The sequence below is a fragment of the Syzygium oleosum genome, unplaced genomic scaffold (assembly GCF_021117445.2).
Source record: "Syzygium oleosum isolate NSW1041296 unplaced genomic scaffold, Sole_v2.1 Sole_v2.01, whole genome shotgun sequence".
NCBI lineage: Eukaryota > Viridiplantae > Streptophyta > Magnoliopsida > Myrtales > Myrtaceae > Syzygium > Syzygium oleosum.
Genome location: NW_026607485.1, coordinates 32,627,572 through 32,653,041, shown reverse-complemented (window position 1 = coordinate 32,653,041; position 25,470 = coordinate 32,627,572). Strand labels below are relative to the sequence as shown.

The 25,470-nt window shown below is 39.4% G+C and overlaps 3 protein-coding genes and 1 pseudogene across 5 annotated transcripts; all 4 read right to left on the bottom strand.

Annotated features, from left to right (window-relative positions):
* Nucleotides 1–3,212: 3,212 nt before the first annotated feature.
* LOC115682525 (putative B3 domain-containing protein At5g66980) lies at nucleotides 3,213–6,135 on the bottom strand. Its single transcript, XM_056320403.1, has 4 exons — nucleotides 5,750–6,135; nucleotides 4,694–5,093; nucleotides 4,476–4,615; nucleotides 3,213–3,871 (listed from the first exon to the last, which is right to left on the bottom strand). Exons 1-4 carry the CDS (start codon nucleotides 5,840–5,842, stop codon nucleotides 3,599–3,601), a joined length of 906 nt encoding a protein of 301 aa, XP_056176378.1. The 5' UTR covers nucleotides 5,843–6,135; the 3' UTR covers nucleotides 3,213–3,598.
* Nucleotides 6,136–12,589: 6,454 nt separating this feature from the next.
* LOC130138100 (putative B3 domain-containing protein At5g66980) lies at nucleotides 12,590–14,017 on the bottom strand. Its single transcript, XM_056311116.1, has 3 exons — nucleotides 13,925–14,017; nucleotides 12,860–13,310; nucleotides 12,590–12,785 (listed from the first exon to the last, which is right to left on the bottom strand). The coding sequence occupies exons 1-3, from the start codon at nucleotides 14,015–14,017 to the stop codon at nucleotides 12,628–12,630; spliced, it is 702 nt and encodes a 233-aa protein (XP_056167091.1). The 3' UTR covers nucleotides 12,590–12,627.
* A 2,550-nt stretch (nucleotides 14,018–16,567) lies between these two features.
* On the bottom strand, nucleotides 16,568–20,056 carry LOC115682559 (cytochrome P450 CYP82D47-like; annotated as a pseudogene).
* Nucleotides 20,057–21,567: 1,511 nt separating this feature from the next.
* LOC115682557 (cytochrome P450 CYP82D47-like) lies at nucleotides 21,568–25,443 on the bottom strand. 3 transcript variants are annotated; one of them, XM_056319235.1, is made up of 3 exons: nucleotides 24,375–25,443; nucleotides 22,642–22,918; nucleotides 21,568–22,040 (listed from the first exon to the last, which is right to left on the bottom strand). In XM_056319235.1, exons 1-3 carry the CDS (start codon nucleotides 25,314–25,316, stop codon nucleotides 21,658–21,660), a joined length of 1,602 nt encoding a protein of 533 aa, XP_056175210.1. In that variant the 5' UTR covers nucleotides 25,317–25,443; the 3' UTR covers nucleotides 21,568–21,657. The 3 variants fall into 3 exon arrangements, with proteins under 3 accessions (XP_056175210.1, XP_030462675.2, XP_056175219.1); XM_030606815.2 differs by having other exon boundaries at nucleotides 21,568–22,016; XM_056319244.1 differs by having other exon boundaries at nucleotides 21,681–21,981; nucleotides 24,375–25,442.
* Between the last annotated feature and the right edge of the window lie 27 nt (nucleotides 25,444–25,470).

Here is a 25,470-nt window from a genome sequence, read left to right as displayed (position 1 = left end):
GCAGGGTTTTCTATAATTATGTTGCCCGAATATAATTCGGATTAATACGACGAAAAATTCTAAATAGATGTAACCCTAAATCGGTATATCTGTGATAAATTTATTTTTTATTAATTTTCGTTAAATTTTACCGTCAAATTGCTGAGTTGGATGACATGCGACTGTTGACAGACGTACTAGTTCGGGGTTTTACCCACCGTTTGTCACGGTTATACTGGTTTGTGATTTTCTGTGGTATTAATCCAATTTAACGGAAATTAATAGAGGGTAAATTTGTCACAGATGCATTAGTTTGTAGTTTTTTATGATCAACAAATTAGTTTAAGCTAAATTTGTCACAGGTGTAGCAGTTTGGAGTTTTTGATGATCAAAATATTAGTTTGGAGTAAATTTGTTACAGATATATCGGTTTGGGATCTTTCGTGGTATTAATCCGTGTAACTTTACTATATAGTTCACAATATAAATATTAACACAATGATTAATTAGCTGATTCAATATCGACCACATTGTGAATCAACGCAACCAATATGTTATTGCGATTGCTGTATTATCTACATATTGCAAGAATTACATGAGCATGCCATTTGCACAGTTACATATTACTCATTCAAACATTTCATTGGGGAGCCGGCTAATCATGATGATAAAAATATAGGATACATGTGATCACAATAATAATTTGGTCAGAGCTAAGAGCATTTTCGAATATTTTACCGCATGGAAACCCAACAAAGCAATTGCTATTTTCATTACTTTAAACTAGGGGTGAGCATGGTTCGGGTTGGGCCGATCTACCCCCTAACCCTAGGACCAACCCGCACAATGTTGGTTCTCAATTTTGGGACCGAGGACCGCCCGTCGGTTCCATGGACCTGCCCGGGAACCGGACCGCCGGTCCGGTCCGGTTCCCGGACGTGTCCATGGAACCGATCCCACCAAGTTTTCCTGGATAAATAAAAAAAAAATATATGGACCAATATCGGATTAACGGAACAAAAAGAAAAGAACATAACTTTCCATACAATTCCTATACTATGATCGGTTCTATTAACCACATCATCCATAAATCAAGTGGGTATCCATCAAATGAGTGTCCAGAGATAAGAGAGCAGAGAGTTATGAGTGTCTAGTTACGTTTTTTTTTTTTTTTTAAAATTTTTTTTGTCAGATTTTTTTAATTAAAATTTTAAAAAATAAATATATTATTATTATATTACCGGTCCGGTCCGGTCCGGGTGGGCGGGTGGGGGGTTCCACACCGGGAACCGGACCGATACCCACTGGTTCCAAAAAAATTGGAACCGGGAACCGGTCCGGTCCCCTTGGGAACCACCGGTTCCGGTCCGGTCCCGGGCGGTCCTGGGCGGTCCTGGGTTTTTTGCACACCCCTACTTTAAACCAAACAAGATGATATGTCTGTTGCAATGCTACTCGTTACTGTTGCTGCACCAGCACAGCATGTCCTATTCATCCTCACTTTCTCAGGCTGTATCAACCATCAAACTTCCGAAAGTTAATGTTTTTCGCTTACCAAGAACTTCACGGGCTACAAATTTGTGAGTTCAGGTCTTGTACAGTCAGCCTGTTGCCATGTCCGACCCCGCAAGATCGTGTCCGCTCAAGCACATCGAGTCGGCAACTGCAAGAAGCTTCTTCCTGAACGTCTTGATCATCGGATCGAGCATCTGTATCCGATGATCAAGACCCCGACAGATCAGAATCAATGTGCTACGCTAGACCAAGCCTCACGGTAAAGGGAAGTCCTTACATTTTCTTTTGTTCGTGAAATGTTCCGTTAAACAGAGAGACAAAAATTTATCTGGGCAAAGCTTCAGCATCAAGTAGCGCACCTTACTTTGTTTTGGTGGCGTTGCAGTAGAGGGCTCAATGTATGGAACGACTTCATGGGTATTTACTAGTAGTTACCTGTCATTAGGAGTCCAATTTTCGGGCAATACCCTGGATGTTCATCGTAACGAGAACTATATCGGGTGATTTGGCGACTCGTGTCGCCCAACTTCTCTCTAGCATAGTCCTTGTCCTGCACATTGATGTGCAGTGCAATTTAAATCTGCACTACCATTCACTTTTTGCATTTGGCATTGAGCACCATAAACTATTGATGCACCAACCCCATATCTTGCCGAGCATTACACTACATGATTACGTTTTGAATCAATCCATATACAGATGACCTCCCAATAAGCTTTTGGGAGGACTTCAAATGGAACAGTCTTCCAATTTGGCCGAGCCATTGCTCTCAGTCGTACACACAAAATCGTCATCCAACTCCAAGTCTCTGCAGCAAACTAGCCAATGTCGCCATCTGCAGGTCGAATTGAAGAAGTTACTTATCAACCCCTTTCGCAGTTGTACGCCTTTTTTTCGTGGTCTGTTGCACCAGCTTGATATGATAAAGTGAATCATTTGAAATAAAGTTCAATCATCACAATTTTGCGCATCACCAACAGGCCCTGTAAAGACCGAAGCCAGCCAAACATGACAAAGGACATTCCCAGAAGTGTTGATGCGACTATTCTTGCTCTGCCAAGAAAATCTCAATAATGGGACAGTGAAGCAAACTGTGCAGACCTAGTCTTGTGGCGATTGAAATTGGTCATTACTCATTAGACATAGTCAATCCCAGAATCGTCGATTGCGAGCATTCTTGCTCTGTCCAAGAAAAACTTCATAATGGGACAGTGAAGCACTCTGTGCAGACCCAGTCTTTTAGCCATTGAAAATTGGTCGATACTTATTAGACATCATGCCTTACATTTTGGCGATCCGACTATGTTTAATAATAGGTCAACCTAGGCCAACTGCCCTTGTTTTCAGGCATGTTGCACTGGCTTCTTGACTTGTATCACCATTAGGCAGAGAAAGGATTTACCTAGGTCAAGCATGAGATCGAGGTTATCAGGATCTGAAGCAGTGCCAGAATGCATAATTTAGGTTCAGAATTAGGATTTCTGTGATAAATCAATCCTAAGACTTCATGTGCTAATGTCCATCTTCCAAAACCATGAAACTTTCGCACTTTCCACTTATTCGATTTGATTCCTCTGCCTTCTCCCATTAACCAAATGATCAAGATAAAGGGAAAATCGATCCACAATGTATATTTCTGAAAATGGATGTATCATAAGCCAACAACAATGAAGAGTAAACCAGCATAATACTTTTTGTAGACGACTTGACTTCCTTGCCCTTGAATCTCAAATTCGCAGTTGCAGATTTTTCAAGAATGAGTTGTAACATGTAACATGTCATGTACCAGGAAAAAAAGAACATACTGCTGTCGTAAAAGTACACAGTAGAAATTTATGTTTCAGAACAATCCGAGGATTCCTCAACAACATATGAAACAACAAATTTCAGCTAAAGAGCTAAAGCAATTGCCGTTCCCACAATAAAATCCATCGAGGCTTTATAATATTACATTTGTTAAAACTCTATGTACCTAGATGTGAGGAAGATGAAAACCGCACAAAGAATCATTCCCTAACTGCCAGAACATCCGAGTCCCCATCGTTTTTAGGATGTCAGCCCCACTACACACAAATCAAGCCTTCATGTCGAAATACGTAGGATTCTATTGTAATTTAAAGCCCCGTGGAAGAACGCTTGCGATTGTTTTGCTGCATGTGTTCCCCTCTCCAAGGACAAACTCGAGCATGCATCGGTTGCCTATTCTCAAATTGTTCTCCTTCCTAAACTTAGTCCACCCGGAGGACAGAGAGACCCAGCCGTCTTTCCTTGCATTAATCTGCACGGGCCATGTCCTCCCATTTTGATCATGCACAATCATCTTCTCATTGGGAGTTAGCTTTATTCGATTTCTCTTTAGGAATGAACAAGGGATATTCTGCATTATAGATGAGCAGACAACATGTAAGGATAATTGAAGCAGCTAAATGGTCAATAAAAAAAATTGAAGCAACGATGTTCCATTACATATATAGAGCATGACTACATTATGTTTCGTGTTATATTAATTAGATTTCCCAAGTAATCGCTCATCTCCCTTTCTATGTGATGATGGATTCATTGCGACAACCACTTCCAAGCTTTTAAAACTATTTGGCGCTGCTGAAATGCCTCACAGAGAAGCAGACTCTGTTAAACTTATCAATTTGCTGCACAAATCTAAGGAAACTATTACTCGGTGATTTGGTCATGATTATGATTGTTCAAGGTCATTAAACCCAAAGTACCTCAAAGCTTTACGAAGCTCCTGTTAGTTTTTTATGTATCGCCCATTATTCTGCTATCAACAGTCCATTAAATTTACGATGACTTTGAAACGGTTTTATGTGTGACATGACTCCAAGATTAGGAAACTTAGGGTCCTGACGTGTTCCTACGACGAGATCTATTAAAGAAGTATTCTACAATCAAGAATGCAGACAAGCCAGGAACAATATTACTGAAATTATGGAGCACAAATAAGTTTTATGTGAAAGACTAACCATGGCTTTCAGTGAATATTTTGAGATGCAAGATACGAAGTGCGGATTCGTCGGCATGGCATATGTCTCCAAGGAGCACTTGCTAGCAGTTTCCCCGTTGAACTCTAGTTTCGTTTTGAAGTGGGAATCTCCATGCAAAACTGTAGAGAAAGGAGAGCATGCGAAGGTCAGGAAGCAACCCAAATATACCAGAAAAAGAAGAAGCAACAACCAAGTACCGTGATTTTCCATTCCATTGATATTCAAGTCCGAGAACTTCCGCTTACAAGCCCGAACAGGCCTCTTCTTTTCCTGTTCTGCCTCATTTACTTCGTCTGCCGGCTCTTCCGTCTTCACAACAGCTAATGGTCTATTGACTCTGCAAGTCATTTCTTTCCTGCACCCATTCTTACCAAATGTTTTGACAAGGAACACCGAATCCCTATTGTATCTGAAAATGAGAAAATCAGCAAACTCTAGAGAATGGTCGATCACGAAGTCCCGCCAACCACTCTTAAAGAACAATTTATTTCCAACTTCTGCTATTTTAATTGGCCATGATCTCCCTGTAGTATCCTTAAGAAGCGCCATTTTTGGCACAACTCCCTTAAAATGCTTCACGAAATCCAGTGGTATAAGCTGCAATGAAAAATTGAATTCCATATACCAAGTTAACAGATAATAAAAAGCAAAAACATCTAAAACTAAGATTCTAGGTAAGGGCCTTTTCATCAGCGGGAGCACACAATGCAGTTATCTATTCTCAGATTTTCTTGCTAGTCCTGATTGCAAATGCCACTTCATGATTATGAACTACTTTCAAATTCATCAAAGACCGAATGCCGCACAAAAGAATGTCCACGGGACATGATATTACATCGGCATCTATCACATTCAAACTATGTACATGTTCTTAGGGCAATTATTTAATCTAGAACATTTCTTCCACGCAAATTCACCCGAAGCGCATAACCTCTCCCACTTGACAAGGCAATCAAGAAAACTCTTCACACGCAATTTGCTAGGTTTCAACAAGATAAGTGGATCGTCACGGTCCAGTTCAAAGGCAAGCCAAAAGAAGCACGCTAGGGTTTCATCAAGCTAGTAACATTGCATTCATGAACTGTGTGATCATATAAGATTTCCCTAATGCTCTAGAAAACACAAGAAAGTTACAGAAAGCCGGCATTCATGAACAAACGTGCATGTGCATGTATATGTGCAGGCAGAGAGAGAGAGAGAGAGAGAGAGAGAGAGAGAGAGAGAGAGAGAGAGAGAGAGAGAGAGAGAGAGACCAGTTGGTGAGAACTGAAGGAGGGGAGATAAACTTTGAAGAACTCAAGAGGCTCGCCAGAGGAAGAGGTCTTCGCGGGACGACGGGCGTCCATCGTTTTCCTGCTTTGCCAGAGGTGGTTTTCAATGGCGGTCGCTGTTGGGAAACAGGCAGATACTGTTCTTGCGTTAGGTTTCGAAGAGAGACGAAGGAAGCGGAAAACGTCTAAAGAAGATCATGGGTTATCACACAAAAAAGGTAAAAAATCCCCAGATTTCCCTATCTTATTCAATTTCATATTTAGACCTTATCTTTCTTTCCTTTTTTGGTTGCCAAACACCTACGAGACAGGATTAAAATTTATAAGCATGCATCTTTATTATGTGATGAACGTCCTATGGCAAGTGATTTAATACCATTTCATTAATGTAATGGGAGTTTTTATAGCATGCAATTACTGTGGCTGTACTTATGATATAAATCCGGATTTATTGAGGAGATGCAAATTGAGTTTCCACATTGTTTTAGAAGTATTCAAATAAATCCAAAAAAGTACTTTGCTAGTGGTGGAATTCCATGAAATGCTTTCGCTTAAGGCGATTTGAAGGTCTAGCATCATGCCATTTGCATTGCCCACCAAACTAGGTGCGCCTTTTACATGAGTGGATTGGATTAGATTTCGTGTACAAGTAGGTTCGGGGTAGATGAATAAATCAATTATTGAGTAGAACAAGAACCTGTATTTTAATCATTAAAGTTAATTTAGAACAAACCATGTAGAAATTAAAATATTTGAAAGGAAATTATGCAACTTATGTTGAGTTCTGTACATGAAATTTTAATTTGTTTGGAAGTTTTTTGAAAATTATGAACTTATCTATGCATGCAAATGCCAATATCTATGCAAAGGATAATCAAGAATATTATAGGGAAAAAGGAAAAGTTGTTGCTTAAAGATTGGATAAGAGGTTAATTCTCAATTTTACATATTTTTGCTGCGTATAATATTTTCCTAGATTCCCAGTTTCTTTCAAATAAGTACGGAATACAAACGGATATAAATAATATAAATTAATTATAGGAAACCTTAGACACTTGACAACTTCATTACCAAAAGCGTTGTAAGCTAAATCGGTCTATCGATCTATCTTTCTATCTATATCTATACAAAAATGGTAAAGCTTGTGCCAGTTTAAATGACATACTTCTATGCGAGTTTTACCCAATAATTTGCTTTTAATGGTCACTTGATTGTTGTATATATAAATCCATCTACTTTTCATATGAACATAGTTGTATATCTCGTTTAATTCCAATTTTTTTTTTTTGCTAGAACTCGTTTAATTCCAATTACTTTTAAGTTCATAGGAATACAATCCTACATTTGATATAACTCCTTTCACCGGTTTTCTTCATATAGATTTTTTTCACCTATCATATCCTTCACCTCAAGAGCTCAATGTTTGCAAACGTAATTTAGATGTATCTATTCTTCTTTTCGTTATTAGTGTTGGTAATATTTTAGTATATACATACACACACGGCCTAGTTTAAAAAAAAAAGCACAAACTTTATCTTGAGTGACAATTCTGACCCAAACTTTTTTTTATCTCATAAAAAATCAACTTTCACTTAAATCTCCAATTTGGCCGGAATAATTTGAAAATTTCACATCACGGAAGTTAGATTTGGGACTCGAGTAAAAGTTAATGCTTTTTATTGAGACACAAAATGTTCGGGCTAAAATTGTCGCTCAAGGTAAGTTAGTGTCTACTACTGTGTAGCACGCGTTTCACATGGCCTTGCTTCATTGCGCATGATGAGAACAAAGCCTTGAGGGGAAGGGCCGGAGCGCCTCTACCCAAGACAACGCGTTTTAAAGCGCGTGAGGGTCGGTGGGCCCAAAGCGGACAATATTACAGTGTAGACCCGGGTCCTTACAAATGGTATCGAGCCGACTCGACCGCTTGTGGGGCCACAGCGAGATCTTTGTGCTCGAAGGAGGAGAATGTAACGACCGGTCCGACGAGGCGGGAGTGGTCGCCGGCTGCAGGGCTGGACAAGGAGGCGGCTCCCTGGCAGGCTTCTAGGATGGCAAGGAGGGCATGTTTCTTGTCCCACATCGCTTAGGGAGAGAGTCCTGGGCTAGTTTATAAGGCTTGGGTTCTCTACTGCGTAAGCGTTTCACATGGGCTTGCTTCATTGCGCATGATGAGAACAAAGCCTTGAGGAAGGGCCGAGAGCGCCCCAAAGAGGACAATATTAGGCTTGGGGAGGAAGGGCCGAGAGCGCGCCTCTACCAAGACAACGCGTTTTAAAGTCGTGAGGTCGGTGGGCCCAAAGCGGACAATATTACACAAGACTCGGGTCCTTACGGTTAGTGCTTTTTTTTTTGAATTAGCCCATATATACATATATCTATATTTGGTGTTGTTATCCATTGAGCATAGTTTCGTCCACAAATTCAATTTTTTTTTCCTTTTAGAGTGTAAATTTTCTTATTAAGTGCCTTATAATAGAATAAATTAGAAAAAGAAGAGCTCGAATACCATTTTTTTTTGGTCGAGTTCAAATACCATTAGCTTCATCCACAAATTCAATTTTATCTTTTCTATGAGTATGTACATTTTCTTACTAAGTGCTATACTCTTTAAATGTACATTCTCTATTATATAATTTTTTGGCGCGAGGTTGCATCACATATGACATTCAAGTGTGAACTTTACCGAAATTTGATTTTCAAGGTCTCTTTAACATACTTCATTTTGAATTCAAGTATATGACAAAGTTTTGAAAGATTTTAATCATGTAGGAATACCCATCACAACTTATATATGGTTACCTTTTAAAGCTTATGAACTTCTCTCGTGTATTTTTTTTTCGCGTGAGGCACCACAAGTCACATTGACGTGAGAGCTTTACCTAGTAATTCGTTCTCAAGGTCACTTTAACATGTCTTATTTTGAATTCAAGATTATGACGAGATTTTGAAATACTTTAAAAATGTAGGGCTACCTTATAACATGATGTCTCTTATTTGAGAAATAATAGATTTAAAAGATCAATATCATATTCCTTACCAAAAAAAAAAAGATCAATATCATATTTGACTCATATTTCACATAAAGAGTACTATTAAAAAATCAACAACAAAAAAAATCCATCAAAAAAGAAATTATTTAAGATGCTTTACAAATAAGTGGAAATAATAAAACCACCCATCATTACAAATAGGAGGGCAAATCTATATGTTTAGAGGATTCTACATTGCACGACTACGTATATTTAGAAAATATATTAACAAATCAATAGAAAATTTTATAACCCAATAATCTATAATTAACGAATTAATTATACGAATATGTAATAAATTTGTGCTAGATAAGATTGCTTACGAAGAGTTGCATAATGTAGAGGTATCTACTGTGAGATGATACTCTATATTTGACACATAAATAAAAATTAAAAGATTAACAAAAATTATGCATCATCACAAAAAATATTATATTATATGCTTATAGTTAAATGAACATTACAACAAAAATAATTAGCAAAGTAAAAGAATGAAATTTATCCATTGTCACGAAAAGTCTATAGAATGAGAATAATATTGTTTCGCCGAAATTGGCCTCCGCGACAAAATACCTTTCATCAGGTGTCGTTCTTCGGTTTTATTAGAGGAGATGGTTCTCTGGCCATTCCAGACAAGTTTAAAATGTTTCTCTTTCACTGGCCAACAATTGCAAATTCTTGACACGATCAAACTGTATTTGGAAAAAAAAAACATGTGAACATGAAATAAGTTTATCATCATTGCAGTGGATTTTGCTGTAAAAACTATACTTCTGCTGCTTAAGGATAAATTGACTCCAACAAAACTGAATTCATGGAAATGCTTACGGTTTCAAGTATTGATGGAGGAAGAAGCACTTCTGAATGCTTTAACATGACTTCAGATCAACTTGCACACAGTTATAGCTTGAAAAACATAATAAGTTAGAATTGCTCACCCAACAAGTCGCCTTAATAACTGTATCCGAATCGAGATCTGAAAACTTTACACCTCCGATGATGTTCAGCATCGAATCCATGAAATCTTGCTCTTGATCCTTCGGGGAGGGACAACCTCTTCCTTCTATGCTCCTCTAGCCATCCCTGAGCCTAAACATCCAACTCTTTCACGGTCTCGTTCATAGATCGTTTATATCGTTTATAGCCATCTAAGGCCAACCAGCCGAGAGTCGAGATCGCATCCGAAAACACGACGACCCCGAACAGATCTAGAGACCTCCCGATTGACCTTTTGCACCTCTTTCCCTTGGTGTCATCGCAGTCCACTTTGGAACCACAGCATCTCTTCCCTCCTACCATTTTCAAAGATATATTGAGCATCAAGTCTCCTAGCCAAGGCTTCATTTCCACTAGGACCCCACTTCTAGGCCTACCCTTTTCGATCCAGGCCTTGAACACAAGTCTTTTATTGCTGTCTCGACCTCAAAAGCTCGTATGTGCTTCAATGAGTCAAGCCGGTGGTTCGACAGGAGCTCAATCGTCGCAATCTTGCACATTTCTTGCCAGTATTACCCGTAATGAGGGAAGCCGAACATGGCACCGTTGTAGGCCATGAGCCTCGTGGCAATGATCATTAGTCGATCAGCGAAGGCCTTGTTGTGGACAGTGAAACACTCCTTAGCCACTTCCCAACTGCTTACCACGATTGCTCGATGAGAGCCCAATCTTATGGTGGTGATCATTTGTAGCTTTTGCTTCCTTTTTTTGCACGAGCACATAATATCCTATTCATCCTCACTTTCTCCGGGCTGTATCAAACTTCAGATATCAAACTTCCGAAGTTAATGTCTTTCGTTTACCAAGAACTTCACGGGCTAGAAATTTGTGAATTCTGGTCTTATACAGTCAACCTGTTGCTATGTTCGATCTCATGAAATCATGTCTGCTCGAGCACATTGAGTCAGCAACTGCAAGAAGCTTCATTCTGAACATCTCGAGCATCTCAATCCGGTGATCAAGACCTCAACAGATTGAATTCGACGTGCTATACGAAACCAAGTCTCGTGGTAAAAATAAGTCCATACATCTTCTTTCGTTCATGAAATGTTCCATTAAAAGGAGAGACAAAAATTAGGACGGCCAAGATTTAGTATCGAGATCAGCAGAATTTAGAAGCACCTAAGGTTGTTTTGGTGGTGTAGCAGTACAGTGCTCAATCTATAGAACGACTACACTATTACCTATTAGTATTTACCTTTTATTCGGCATCCTATTTTTGTGGTATACCCTGTATGTTCATCGTAAACGAAAATTATATCAGGCAATTTGGCAGCTCGTGCCCATAATTTTGCTCTAGCATAGTCCTTGTCCGGTCCATTGATGTGCAATGCAATTAAATCTGTTCTACCATTCATTTGTACTATTTGGTACTGAGCAGGATAAACTATTGATGCACCACCCCTATATCCTTCCAAAGAGAACACTTACATGATTACGCCTCGAATCAATCAAGATACAAACAACCTCCCGATAAGCTTTTAGGAGAACTTCAAATGAAGTCGTCTTCACATTTGGCCGAGCCATTGCTCTCCGTTGTACACACACATCGCCATCTTTTACCAATCCGACTTCCAAGTCTCTGCGGCACACTAGCCAGCGTCAAGTGCAATCTGCAGGTCGAATTGAAGAGTTCCTTATCAACCTTTTGAAGTTCTAAGCCTATTTCCGTTGTTTGTTGCACCAGCTTGATATGATAAAGTGAGTCTTTTGAAACAAGTCCTATCATCACAATTGAGCGCACTTCTTGCCAGTAAGCCCCGTAAGGACCGAAGGATAGTCATTCCCAGAATAGTCGATGCAAGCATTCTTGCTCTGTCTAAGAAAAACTTCAAAATGGGACACTGAAGCACTCTGTGCAGACCTAGTCCTGTAGCGATTGAAAATTGGTCAATACTCGCTAGGCATTGTGGCTTGTATTTTGGCAGTCAGCTTGTCACCATCAAACACGTGACTTTGTTTAATAATAGGTCAACTGCCATCGTTTTCAGGCACGTTGCCCTGCCTTCTTGACTTGCTTAAAAATTAAACAGAAATGGGTTTAGCCAGGCCAAGAATTAGATCGAGGTTATCAGGATCTGAAGCAGTGCCAAAATGCATAATTTAGGTTCAGAATTAGGATTTCTACAATAAATCAATCCTAAGACTTCATGTGCTAATGTCCATCTTCCAAAAAAAAGTGATACTTTCACACTTTCCAGTAATTCAATTCAATTCCTCTGCCTTCTCCTCTTAACCAAACGCTCAAGTCAAAGGGCAACTGATCCACAATGTATATTTCTGGAATCTGGATGCATCATAAGCATACAACAGTGAAGAGTAAACCAGAATTATACTTTCTGTAGTTGACTTCCTTGCCTTTGAATCTCAAATTCGCAGATGCAGATTTTTCAAGAATGCGCTGGTAATATGTCATGTACCGGGGAAAAAGGAACATATAAATGTCATAAAGGTGCACAGTAGAAATTTAGGTTTCAGAACAGTTCCAGGATTCCTTAAGAAGAATGAAACGGCAAATTACAACTAAAGAGCTTCTGCAATCACCTCTCACACATCCAATTTGGCCGAGCCATTACTCACACAAAGTACCTCAAAGCTTTATGAAGCTCCTACTTGTTTTTCATGCATCACCCATTATACTGCTATCAACAGTCCATTGAATTTACAAAGACTTTTAGTACTATTTGTGGCATGACTCCAAGATTGGCAACATAGGGTCCTGAGGTGTTCCTATGAGAAACTCAAGATCTATTAAAAAAGTATTCTACAATCAAGAATTGCAGACAACCAGGGATGATATTGAAATTACAGAGCACTGAAAATTGAACAAGTCTAATGTGAAAGACAAACCATGACTTTCAGCGAACATTTGAAGATGCACGATACAAAGTGCGGATTCTTCGTCGTAATATGTGTCTCCAAGCTGGACTTGCTAAAGTTTTCTCTGACGAACTCTTGTTCCTGTTTGAACAGAGAATCTCTGTGAGAAACTACAGAAAGGAGAGCATGCAAAGGAAGGAGGCAACACAATTTTGCCAGAAAAAAAGTTGTAACAAGCAAGTACCATGATTTTCCATTCTATTAATATTTAGGTCCATAAACTTCCTCTTACAAGCCCGAATAGGCCTCCTCGGTTTCTGTTCTGCCTCGTTTACTTCATCTGCCAGCTCTTCCGTCTTCACAACAGCTGACTGTCTATTGACTCTGTAAGTGGCTTCTTTCCTGCACCCGTTCTTACCGAATACTTTGACAAGGAACACCGAGTCCCTATTGTATCTGAAAATTAGACCGAATACTTTGACAAGGAACACCGAGTCCCTATTGTATCTGAAAATTAGAAAATCCGCAAAATCTAGAGGATGATTGATCACGAAGTCCCACCAACCACTCTTAATGAACAATTTATTTCCTACTTCTGCTATCCCAATTGGCCATGATCTCCCTGTAGTATCCATGAGAACAGCCTTTTTTGGCACGGCTCCCTTACGTTGCTTCACGAAATCCGGTGGTATAAGCTGCAATGAAAAAATCAATTCCATACTCAGAACCCAGGTAAGAGCCTTTTCACCAGTGGGAGCAGACAATGTAGTTTTTTATTCTCAGATTTCGTTACTGGTCCTGGCTATGACTACTACAACATAATTATGAACTGCTTTGAAATTCATCAAATCCCGAATGTCGCACAAAAAAATGTCGATGGGACATGATTTTTCATTGGCACATTTCACATTAAAATTCTGTGATGTTCACAATCTAGAATGTTTCTTCCACGCAAATTCACTCAAAAGGCATGGACAATCTCTCCCACTTGATAAGGCAATCAAGAAAACACTTCAAATACCATTCACTAGGTTTCAACAAGATAAGTGGATCATCACAACACAGTTCAAAGGCAAGCCAAAAGAGCACACTAGGGTTTCATCAAGCTAGTAACATTGCATCCATGAACTGTGATCATATAAGCTTTCTCTAATACTCTAGAAAACATAAGAAAGTTATAAAAGCCGGCATTTACGGATAATCAGGTTAGTCCTACAATTCATGTTGTGAACAAACGTGCATGCGCATGTGCATGCATGAGAGAGAGAGAGAGAGAGAGAGAGAGAGAGAGAGAGAGAGAGAGAGAGACCAGTTGGTGAGAACTGAAGGAAGGGAGATAAACTTTGAAGAACTCGAGAGACTCGTCAGAGGAAGAGGTCTTGGCGGGACGACGGTCGTCCATTGCTCTCCTGCTTTGCCGAGGTGGTTTCAATGGCGGTCGCTGTTGGGAAACAGAAGATATTGTTCTTGTGTCGAGGTTACGATTAGAGAAAAAGGAAACTGAACATCCGACAAGATCGTGGGTTATCACAAAAAAGAAGGGATAATGGCGCAAATGATTCCTAGATTTTGGTCTAATATGCAACGTAGTTTATGAATTTTTAATTTATTCAATATGGCCCTTGAATTTTTGGCAAATGTTCAAACTAGTCCCTAGACTGTACGAAGATATCCAATATTATGCTTCCATTAATTTAAATTCAGGAACAATATTGAATATTTTCATATAATTTAGGGACTGGTTTGAACATGTATCGAAAGTTCAGGGATTACATTGAACAAATTAAAAGTTTAGAATGATATTACATATTGAGCTAAAGTTCATTCATCATATTGAACAAATTAAAAGTTCATAGACCACATGGCACATTGAGTTAAAGTTCAAGAATTATTTGTGTATTATCCCAAAAAAGAAAAAAAGAACAAATATTATCCATAGATATTCTATCTCATTCAATTTCAAGTCAGATCTTCTGATTTGAGTGCGAGTAAGTTACGGGTAGATGAATAAATCAATTTTTGAGTAAAACAAGAATGTGTATCCTAATCATGAAGGTTTATAGAGTTAATTTAGAACAACCCATGTAGTATGATGAGATCTATATTTTTAGAGGAAAAAAGGGCAACCAGGAACCTTATCTTTCGGTTTATGTAAAGAAACACATCGGAAAGTGATAATAGTCAAGCAATAACAAAATTTGTACGAAATTTAAGGGCAACTCTTAAACGCATAATGGATCTTGCTCAATCAATTAATAACAAAATCTAGTATCATGAGATCTATTTTTCGAGAGAAAAAAATCTAAGCGATAATATTCAAACAATAGGAAACTTATGAAGGATTCAAATGCAGCTTTTAGGCTTTGTTTATTTTGCGAAAAATGAATAATTTGAAATACATTTCCTAAAAATGATTGCTAGTATTGTTTACAAAATTGAATATTTTGATCGCCCATGAAATTTTTTAGATATAATTTGTTGTCAATGATGAAAGCATTTTCCATTGTTTAATCATTTCAAGTGATTATTTTTAGGAAATTATTTTCCAAACCATTTATTTTTCGAGAAACAAATGGAGTATTAAAATAGTAGATAATTGTTCTTTGGCCAAAAATAAGATTTAATGGATATAGGTTGAAAGAATCTACAAAATGTAGGAAAGCGAATATACTTGTACTCTGAAATTGTGATTATTTTAGAATTAGTCACTGCTTCTTGTGATTGCAAGAAGGTAAGAGGTATTTGACGACAACGAAGTTTAGTTAGTATTCATTATATATATAATGTAGATATATTAGTGGTGATAAAATTAGATTTGCTCTAAAATTATCTGTTTCCTTATGTTGTTTTTTCTTTCTTTGCATTTAAGGAATCTCACTTGGTGGGATTTCCCTCCAATCCCACAAAGTGAGATATTCCAATTCTAATTTTTCCACGAAACCGTTTAAACGAAAGGAAAAGCGACCGTCAATGATTCAATAAGTAGTTCATTCTCAATTTAACATATTTGTCCCCGCATATAATATCTTCAAAATTCTCAAGATTCGTTTGGACTTGAGCATGTCCTTAAAAGGTTTCGTCTGGGCCACTTGTGGGCCTCAATATCCCCGGACGTAAAACACCTAGAGGGTATTCCCTCATTTTAGGGAAGACAAATGTACAAGGGGAGCAGGGGGCCTTGGGTTGTCCGGCCACCGGGACGTAAATAGATAGTCAGAGTAGAAAAAAGAAACTGCAACAGTAGGAATATATAAAATAGAAAAATTATTTACCGTAAACCTTAGACCCTCGAAAGACAAAATTGAAAAAAAAAATGCCTCCACAACCTTTTCCACTGTCTAGCTCATAAAGTATGGTCATAACCTTTTTAGGCTTCTTCCAATCTGCATACTGTTTCAATTTAAAGTTCAACAGTCCATAACAAACATGTCACTTGACAAATACTGTCTCCGACCTCCGACCCCAACAAAGTAATAGAGCTTGCTTGCCCAGATTGCAGCTACTTCTCTTCCTAGCCCAATAATTACGTAAAATGATTATATACATCAATTATGTGTTGAAAAGAGATGCTAGTTTGAAGGAATTCTTTGTTGTTTTTCTACTAGATACCCTCCATAACCCAGTACTGAAAACAGTTCATTGATTCGACATAAACGAACAACATGAAAGTTACTTTTTGAAAAAAAAAAAAGACTTGACTGTACTTTTTGAAAGTTTTAAAGTTAAATAGTACTTTCGTGACAAGTTTTGAAACTTCTAGTACACTTATCCCTGGAAACAAATATTTAAGTTGCTGGCTTCAAGTTTAATATAGCTGAAAGTCTTTGTTTTGATCCTAGTTGCAGTCCTTAGTAGCCACTTAGGTGGGAACATGTCCATTCAAGTTTGATTTTCAAGAGAAAATGGAGCTTCAGGTTCTCCTCATAGTGAAGTACTAAGTATAGACTAAAGATTACATATTCTCCTACTCGCCTCTCTGATAAACTTTCTGATCAAGACGTGGAATGAGCATAACTTCAAGCGGGCTCGCCTTCATATTCATCAAGCCGGGGCTCTCGGTCATGTCCACGGCTTCGTCTGAGGCCGTGCCGATTTCAAAACTCTGCAGCAAGCTAGCCAGCGTCAAGTGCACTGTGTGAAGAGCCAGCGAGGTTGCGGGGCAGGACCTCCTCCACGCGCCGAACGGGATGATCTTGAAGTTCTGACCTCTCATGTCCACATTCTCGTGCGTTGTGTGGAACCTCTCGGGCTCGAACTGGTCCGGGTTGGACCATACGCGCTCATCCTTCTGTATTTACCAGATGTTCAACAGCAATCGCGTACCTAACCAATCCCAGGGTATAAGAGCTTTTGCAGAAAAAGTGCAAACACAAGAAAATTTTACCCCATGATAAAGACATGGACCTCACGCTTGTTTAGCGTACTGGGTCGGTTTATCACGTCGATTTCAGAATATGTTTTTCCAAACTACTAAAGGGACCATGCTATATATGAACGTCTTATGTGCGATCGGTTTCTGATGAAATGCAAGGGCCACATACCTGCAGGAATGCGGAAGCCAGAGGAGAAGGTGCACTCTTCCAAGGACCTTCTAGGACCGCTCATTGGCACCGGTGGATACAAACGCATTGTTTCCTTGACGATGGCTTGGAGGTACGTCAAGTTCTTCACATCGGACTCTTCCACGGGCCTACTCTTGCCGACATGGGTGTCCAGCTCATGTTGTGCCTTCTTCAATGCGTGGGGGTTGTTCATTAGCAGCGATAGCGCCCAAGTAAGCGCCACCGTTAAAGTATCGGTCCCCCCTATTAGCATGTTTTATATCAAAAATAAAATAAAATGGGATTAACTCAAGTGCTTTAACATGAAAAGGGTGGAAGATGTCGGATGATGATGGTGATATGGTTAGGATCATATGTGATTTTGATGTCATATATCGTTTAAACACGGTATTTGTTCAAACAGTCTCCCTTATTCCGCAAAGAAAAACAGAGATAGAAACTTACTGCTTTGGCTCTTTGTGACATTTTCTTTCTGCTTTGGACATTTTATTATGATGATAACAATGAATTAACGCCATCTTCCGAAAGCAGACGAGTGTTCCTCTCTTTGGGTTAAGATGTAGACAGATAGTTATAGAAAAGATGCAAACTTTGACCGCTGTTTATTTTCTTAATTGATTCAGTATTTGGAAATGTAATAAACTATTGCCCTTCTAGTCTATCCTACTGGATGAATGCGAAATGTAATGAACTATTGCCCGTCTAGTCTATCCTGGATTCTAGACGAGTACAAAATGTCAACATCAGTACAACGTAAGTAGACAAAATAATGCTAGGTAGGAAAAACTTGAGGTACTCCCAGATTAAACATCTTGTATTTGCTCTAGATAAGCATAGTAAAGCTGGTTGTTTGCCAGATGCTGAAACTAGATTACTACATAATGTTTAGACTTTTAATGGATGTTAGAGGAAAAGAAAAAGAGTACAAGCCGCTCGTTTAAAGACCCATTTGCATTCAATGGTTTATCTTAGCTTACTAATTTAGTAGAGCGATCTTAATATATCCTGCATTGCTCTTCCTATCTGTTAGAAATATAATCTGTTAGAAGAACGAGATTATGATCTAAGAGTACTTAGAATCCATTTGCACTGGCGGCGACACCTCGATTATCAAAAAAAAAAAAACATACTAAAGCTGGTTGTTTGCCAGATGCTGAAACTAGATTACTACATAATGTTTAGACTTTTAATGGATGTTAGAGGAAAAGAAAAAGAGTACAAGCCGCTCGTTTAAAGACCCATTTGCATTCAATGGTTTATCTTAGCTTACTGATTTAGTAGACCGATCTTAATATATCCTGCATTGCTCTTCCTATCTGTTAGAAATATAATCTGTTAGAAGAACGAGATTATGATCTAAGAGTACTTAGAATCAAATAATATATTTCTAACACTGTCTCTGAATTAACAATTTCCTCCAAAGTTTCTTACGAAAACTAAAAATTTACATTGACTTGATCGAAACTAATAATTCTCTTACTCCTTAATGCAGGTAGTTTGCACAAGTTTAAATGTTTCTCTATTACCGGCCAACATCTATCGCAAATTCTTGATATGATCAAACTGTATTTGGAAAACATGTGAACAGCTAATAAGTTTATTATCATTAAATTATAAAAAATGTTGCTAAAAATTCTATACTTCTGCTGCTTATGGATGAAATGACTCCAACAAAATTGCATTCATGAAAATGCTTAAGGTTTTCGAGTATTGATGAGGCAGAAGCTTTAGTGAATGCATTAGCATTACTTCAGATCAACTTTCATGCACACGGTTCTAGATTCAAAACACTATAAGCTAGAATTACTCACCAAACAAGTCGCCTTAATAACTGTATCGGCGTTGAAATCTGAAAAATTCCCACCTTCGAGGACGTTCATCATCAAATCCATGAAATCTTGCTCTCTATTGCCTTCGGGGGAGGACAACCTCTTCCTTCTATGCTCCTCTAGCCACCCGTGAGCCAAAACATCCAACTCTTTTGCGGTCTTGTCCATTGATCGTTTATAGCCACCTAAGTCCAACCAGCTGAGAGCTGGGATCGCATCTGACAACACGAGGACCCCAAACAGATCGGAAAACCTCCTGATCGACCTTTTGCACTTATTTGCCTCGGTGTCATCGCAGTCCGTGTTTGAACCACTGTATCTCTTCCCTCTTGCCATTTTCACCGATATATTGAGCATCAGGTTTGCGAGCCAAGACTTCATTTCCACCAAGACCCCACTTCTGGGCTTACCCTTTTCGATCCAGGCCTCGAATAAGTCTTTTATCACTGTCTCGACTTCAAGAACTCATACGTGCTTCAGTGAGTCAACCCGGTGGTTTGAGAGGAGCTCCATCATCCCAATCTTGCGCATCTCTCGCCAGTATTCGCTGTAAGGAGCAAAGCCAAACATGGCTCCGTTGTAGCCCAGGAGCCTCGTGGCAGTGATCATTGGTTGATTCGCGAAGGCCTTATCATGGATGGGGAAACACTCCTTAGCCACTTCCCAACTGCTCACGACAATTGCTCAATGAGAGCCTAATCTTATTGTGAAAATCGGTCCGTACTTTTCGGCCATGGAACCCAACTTTTTGTGCATCAGGTCCGTACTGCCGAACAGAGGAAGGTGGCCGAAAATAGGCCAACCACCTTTGGCTTCGGGCACATCGCGACGGTCTTTGGACTTGTGTGATCGGTAGAGAGAGATGGCCGTTAGCAGGGCCAAGGTTGAGATCAGAATCATCAGTAACTCAATCAGAACTGGCATGATGAATGATTCCTGAAGTATAGCAGGACAGAGTTTATCTGGAAAAATTTCCTTTTAAGGGCTCATTTGCTGCTTTCCTTGCAGTTTCTAATGGATCAAATTGAGTGTTTAGAATTTTGAATTCCAATGGAGTTACGTATATTCTGAATGAAGTGCTCAGATCTTTGTCTTTTTTGGGAGGCTTTGAGAGTGTGGGGACAGAAGCCACAGGTCAGCCTAAGCAAGTTAATCTTTGACCACCACCAAAATAACTGCTCGCTATTAAATATATCTTCTGTGGCATGATGATCATCACTTCGAATTGGTTTTTCTATGTGGCTTCTGCTTAATTATTTTGATCACGTGCGACGAAATACTGTGGAGTCGGGTGTACTTCACTGTTCAACCTGATGATTCCATTTCTTCTCGTATCAGTAACATTTTATATGAAAATTTACCAGAAACTGTAGCTGCCTCAGATTGTTTGTTAGTCATACAAGTACTTGGTTTTGGTTCTGTTTTGTTCTCTGATAGTCACATACATTCAATTCTGGTATGATCCTGTAGAGATGCTCTTCTTCCAGATCATGTAAGTTTGACCTTAATTCCTAGGAATCTTCGATTTTTATTTCGAAGTGACATGCACGTCCTCCTGTTCATCCTGTGTGTGACGAAATGAGGGCCTGAAAAAGGATTTCCAACTTGTATATTGCCGCAATGAATACAAAAAAGACGTAGACCATTACTGAAACTAGCTTCAAGCGAACCTGTGCGAAACTATTTGAGATATTTGGTATGTACTCTGCTTGGTGACTCATCATTAATGACTTTGCTGAAGTGCGTTCGACATATCCACCAAAAACAGAGCTACATCCTACTCTCACTGTGTGCAAATGAGCTCTCGGACAAACCACTCTTATTCCATTGCCAGTATAAGCGCAAAAGAAAGATACTCTGGAATGAGACACTATAATTCTAGTGTATTCTATAGAGTCATTTGACATCGCACTCATACCCCAAGCTCTCTCAGGATATAATCAAGGGCGAGAAGGTTCAACAACAAAATCTGTTCCATTTCAATCCAACTTTCCTGTCCAACTGACTCGTCCAATCAAATGCAGGTCAACTGTGTGAGACCTTAAAGACAGTCTAAAACAAAAGAAAGGTACCCTGCTGAAATGGCACGAAATGTGAAGGCCTAAATCAAGAACGTACTATAACCAAAACATTCATTTGAACTATCTCCAAGGACCTTAATTTAGCATTTCTCATTTTGTAAAGCCTCACTCAATCGACGTTCGTGTCGACGATACCTTAAACAGGATTTCTTTGCCATTGATCAACTAGAACAAACAGGTAGTAGTTTGCTTGCCCTGATAGCAGTTAATTTTTCTCTTCCCAGTCCAATGCCTGTGTAGAATAAATAAATAAATCTCTTGATATTGAAAAGAGATGCTAATTTTTGAAGGATTGCTTTATTGTTTTTCAGAAATACCCTCCTAAGTAATATTTAAACAGTTCTTGATGCCATGAAATTTGTAAACTAACAAAATATGAATAGAAACTATTGATTAAGTAGTTGGCTTCAAGTTTACTATAATCGAGTCTTTGTTTTGTTCCTGATTGCAATCCTTAGTTGCCTCTTAGGTGGGAACGTATGCATTCAAGTTTGCTTTTCAAGAGAAAATGGAGCTTCAGGATCTCCTCATAGTGAGGTACTAACTATAGACAAAAGATTACATGTTCTCCTACTCGCCTCTCTGATAAACTTTTTGATCTAGGCGTGGAATTAGCATAACTTCAAGCGGGCTCGCCTTCATATTCAGCAAGCCGGGGCTCTCGGTCATGTCCATGACTTCGTCCGAGACTGTGCTGATTTCGAAACTCTGCAGCAAGCTAGCCAGCGTCAAGTGCACTGTGTGAAGAGCCAGTGACGTTCCGGGGCAGGATCTCCTCCCCGCACCGAAGGGGATGAGCTCGAAGTTATGACCTCTCATGTCCACATTCTCATGCGTTGTGAGGAACCTCTCGGGCTCGAACTCGTCCGGGTTGGGCCATATGCGCTCGTCCCTCTGTATTTTCCAGATGTTCAACAGCAATCGCGTACCTAACCAATCACAGGGTATAAGAGCTTTTGCAGAAAAAGTGCAAACACAAGAAAATTTTACACAGATCTTGAGGAATGAAGATACAAGTCAAAGTCAAAGAAGGTTTGGCTAATGGGAAGTGGGCTTTGCCCTCCTGAATCAATGGACAGACTCAAATTCCGAGATCACAGACGAAAGAGATAAAAAAAACCTCGCATTTTGACTTGTTACAAAGACTCGTACAGAGACTTTGTAATCCATTGTTAGACAACTCACATCTATCACAGTGACGCAGGTAGTTTTAATTTGAAGAGTTAAATAATCATCCAAATTAATGGTGATGAGTATAGCTTGTATATATGAAGATTCCACAGACCGTATATTTAAAACTAATCCCGCTCTTTTCCGCAAAATCTTGATAGTATAAGGTCTAGACTTCTTTTGTTGGTCCCGAATCGATATACCATGCAGGAACGCAGTCCATTCTTTACCCCATGATAAAGACATGGACCTCACACTTAGTTGGTAAACTGACTCGGTTTATCACGTTGATTTTAGAGTATGTTTTTCCATACTAAAGGGACCATGCTATATATCAATGTCTTATGTGCGATCGATTTCTGATGAAATGCAAGGGCCACATACCTGCAGGAATGCGGAAGCCAGCGGATAGGGTGCACTCTTCCATGGACCTTCTAGGACCGCTCATTGGCGCCGGTGGATACAAACGCATTGTTTCCTTGACGATGGCTTGGAGGTAGGTCAAGTTCTTCACATCAGACTCTTCCACGGGCCTACTCTTGCCGACATGGGTGTCCAGCTCTTGTTGTGCCTTCTTCAAAGCACGGCGGTTGTTCATTAGCAGCGATAGCGCCCAAGTGAGCGCCACCGTCAAAGTGTCGGTCCCCCCTATTATCATGTTCTATAACCAAGAAAATAAGGGATTAACTCAAGTGCTTTAACATTAAAGGGTGGAAGATGTCAGATGATGGAGATATGGTTAGGATCATATGTGATTTTGATGTCATATATCATTTAAACACGGTATTTGTAAATGAACTTGAATCAAAATAGATTCACACTCTCAAAATTTCGCACGGACCACGTTTAAGTGTTCCAGTCTTTTCTGTTTAGAGCCCAGTGCGAATCACCTTACTCCAATTCCAAGAACAAACAGTCTCGCGTATACTGCAAAATAAAACAGAGCCAGATTCTTTCTGAAGCGGCAGTTCTTACTGCTTAGGCTCTTTGTGCCATTTTCTTTCTGCTTTGGATACTTTATTATGATGATAACAATGAATTAACGCCATCTTCCGAAAGCAGACGAGTGTTCCTCTCTGTGTTCAGATGTAGACAGGTATAGTTATAGAAAAGATGCAAACTTCAACTGTTATTTATTTTCTCAATTGATTCATTATTTGTAAGAACCATTTGGGGACAAAAGAAGGTAGTTTTTTACCACACTACAGGTCATGGATATGCTGGATGATGCGCCATGTAATTGCCCGTCTAGTCTATCCTGGATTCTAGACGAGTACAAACTACAAAATGTCAACATCAGTACAACGTAAGTAAACAAAATGATGCTAGGTAGGAAAAATTTAGGTATTCCCAGATTAAACATCTTGTATAGTCCGAGGATCAATTTTGATTTCTATGTGTACCGATGAGTCACAATATTGTCTTTTCCTCAAATCTGATGATCGCAATCGCTCCTCGAGCACAAAAAAAATCTGCCCAAGAGCATCTGGTATGTGCTCTAGATAAACGTACTAAAACTGGTTGTTCGCCGTATACTAAAACTATATTACTACATAATGTTTAGACTTTTAATGGATGTTAGAGGAAAAGAAAAAGAATACAAGCTGCTCGTTTTAAAGACTTATTTACAATCAACGGTAAATTTTCAGATTACTAATTTAGTAGACCAATCTTAATATATCTTGCATTGCTCTTCCTGTCTCTGAATTAACAGCCTCCTGCAGAGTGTCTTACAGAAACTAAAAATTTACATTGACCGGATCGAAACTAATGATTCTCTTACTCCCAAATGTAGTTAGTTCGCACAAGTTTAATTGTTTCTCTATTACCGGCCAACATCTATTGCAAATTCTTGATATGATCAAACTGTATTTGGAAAAACACGTGAACAGGTGATAAGTTTATTATCACTAAATTATAAGTGGATTTTGCTAAATATACTATACTTCTGCCGCTTATGGATGAAATGACTCCAACAAAATTGCATTCTTGAAAATGCTTAAGGTTTTTGAGTACTGATGGGGCGGAAGCTTTAGCGAATGCATTAACATGACTTCAGATCAACTTTTATGCACACAGTTCTAGTTTCAAAACACTATAAGCTAAAAATAACTCACCAAACAAGTTGCCTTAATAACTGTATCGGCGTCGAAATCTGGAAAATTCCCACCTTCGAGGACGTTCATCATCAAATCCATGAAATCTTGCTCTCTATCGCCATCGGGGCAGGACAGCCTCTTCCTTCTATGATCCTCTAGCCACCCCTGAGCCAATACATCCAACTCTTTTGCGGTCTCATCCATCGATCGTTTATAGCCACCTAAGTCCAACCAACCAAGAGCTGGGATCGCATCTGACAACACGAGGACCCCGAACAGATCGAAAAACCTCTTAATTGACCTTTTGCACCTATTTGCCTCGGTGTCATCACAGTCTGCGTTTGAACCACTGTATCTCTTCCCTCCTACCATTTTCACCGATATATTGAGCATCAGGTCTGCTAACCAAGACTTCATTTCCACTAAGACCCCACTTCTGGGCTTGCCCTTTTCGATCCAGGCCTTGAACAAGTCTTTTATTGCGGTCTCGACCTCAAGAACTCGTATGTGCTTCAGTGAGTCAAGCCGGTGGTTCGAGAGGAGCTCAATCATCGCAATCTTGCGCATCTCTCGCCAGTATTCTCCGTAAGGACCGAAGCCGAACATGGCACCGTTGTAGCCCATGAGCCTCGTGGCGGTGATCAACGGCCGATCGGCGAAGGCCTTGTCATGGACGGTGAGACACTCCTTAGCTACTTCCCAACTGCTCACCACGATTGCTCGATGAGAGCCTAACCTTATGGCAAAAATTGGTCCGTACTTTTCGGCCATGGAACCCAACTTTTTGTGCATCAGGTCCTTACTGCCGAACAGAGGAAGGTGGCCGAAAATAGGCCAACCACCTTTGGCTTCAGGCGCATCACGATGGTCTTTGGACTTGTGTGATCGGTAGAGAGAGATGGCCGTTAGCAGGGTCAAGGTTGAGATCAGAATTATCAGCAACTCAATCAGAATTGGCATGATGAATGATTCCTGAAGTATAGCAGGACAGAGTTTATCTGGAAAAATTTCCTTTTAAGAGCTCATTAGCTGCTTTCCTCGCAGTTTCTAGTGGAAGAAATTGAGCGTTTAGAATTTTAGAGTCCAATGGAGTTACATATATTCTGAATGAAGT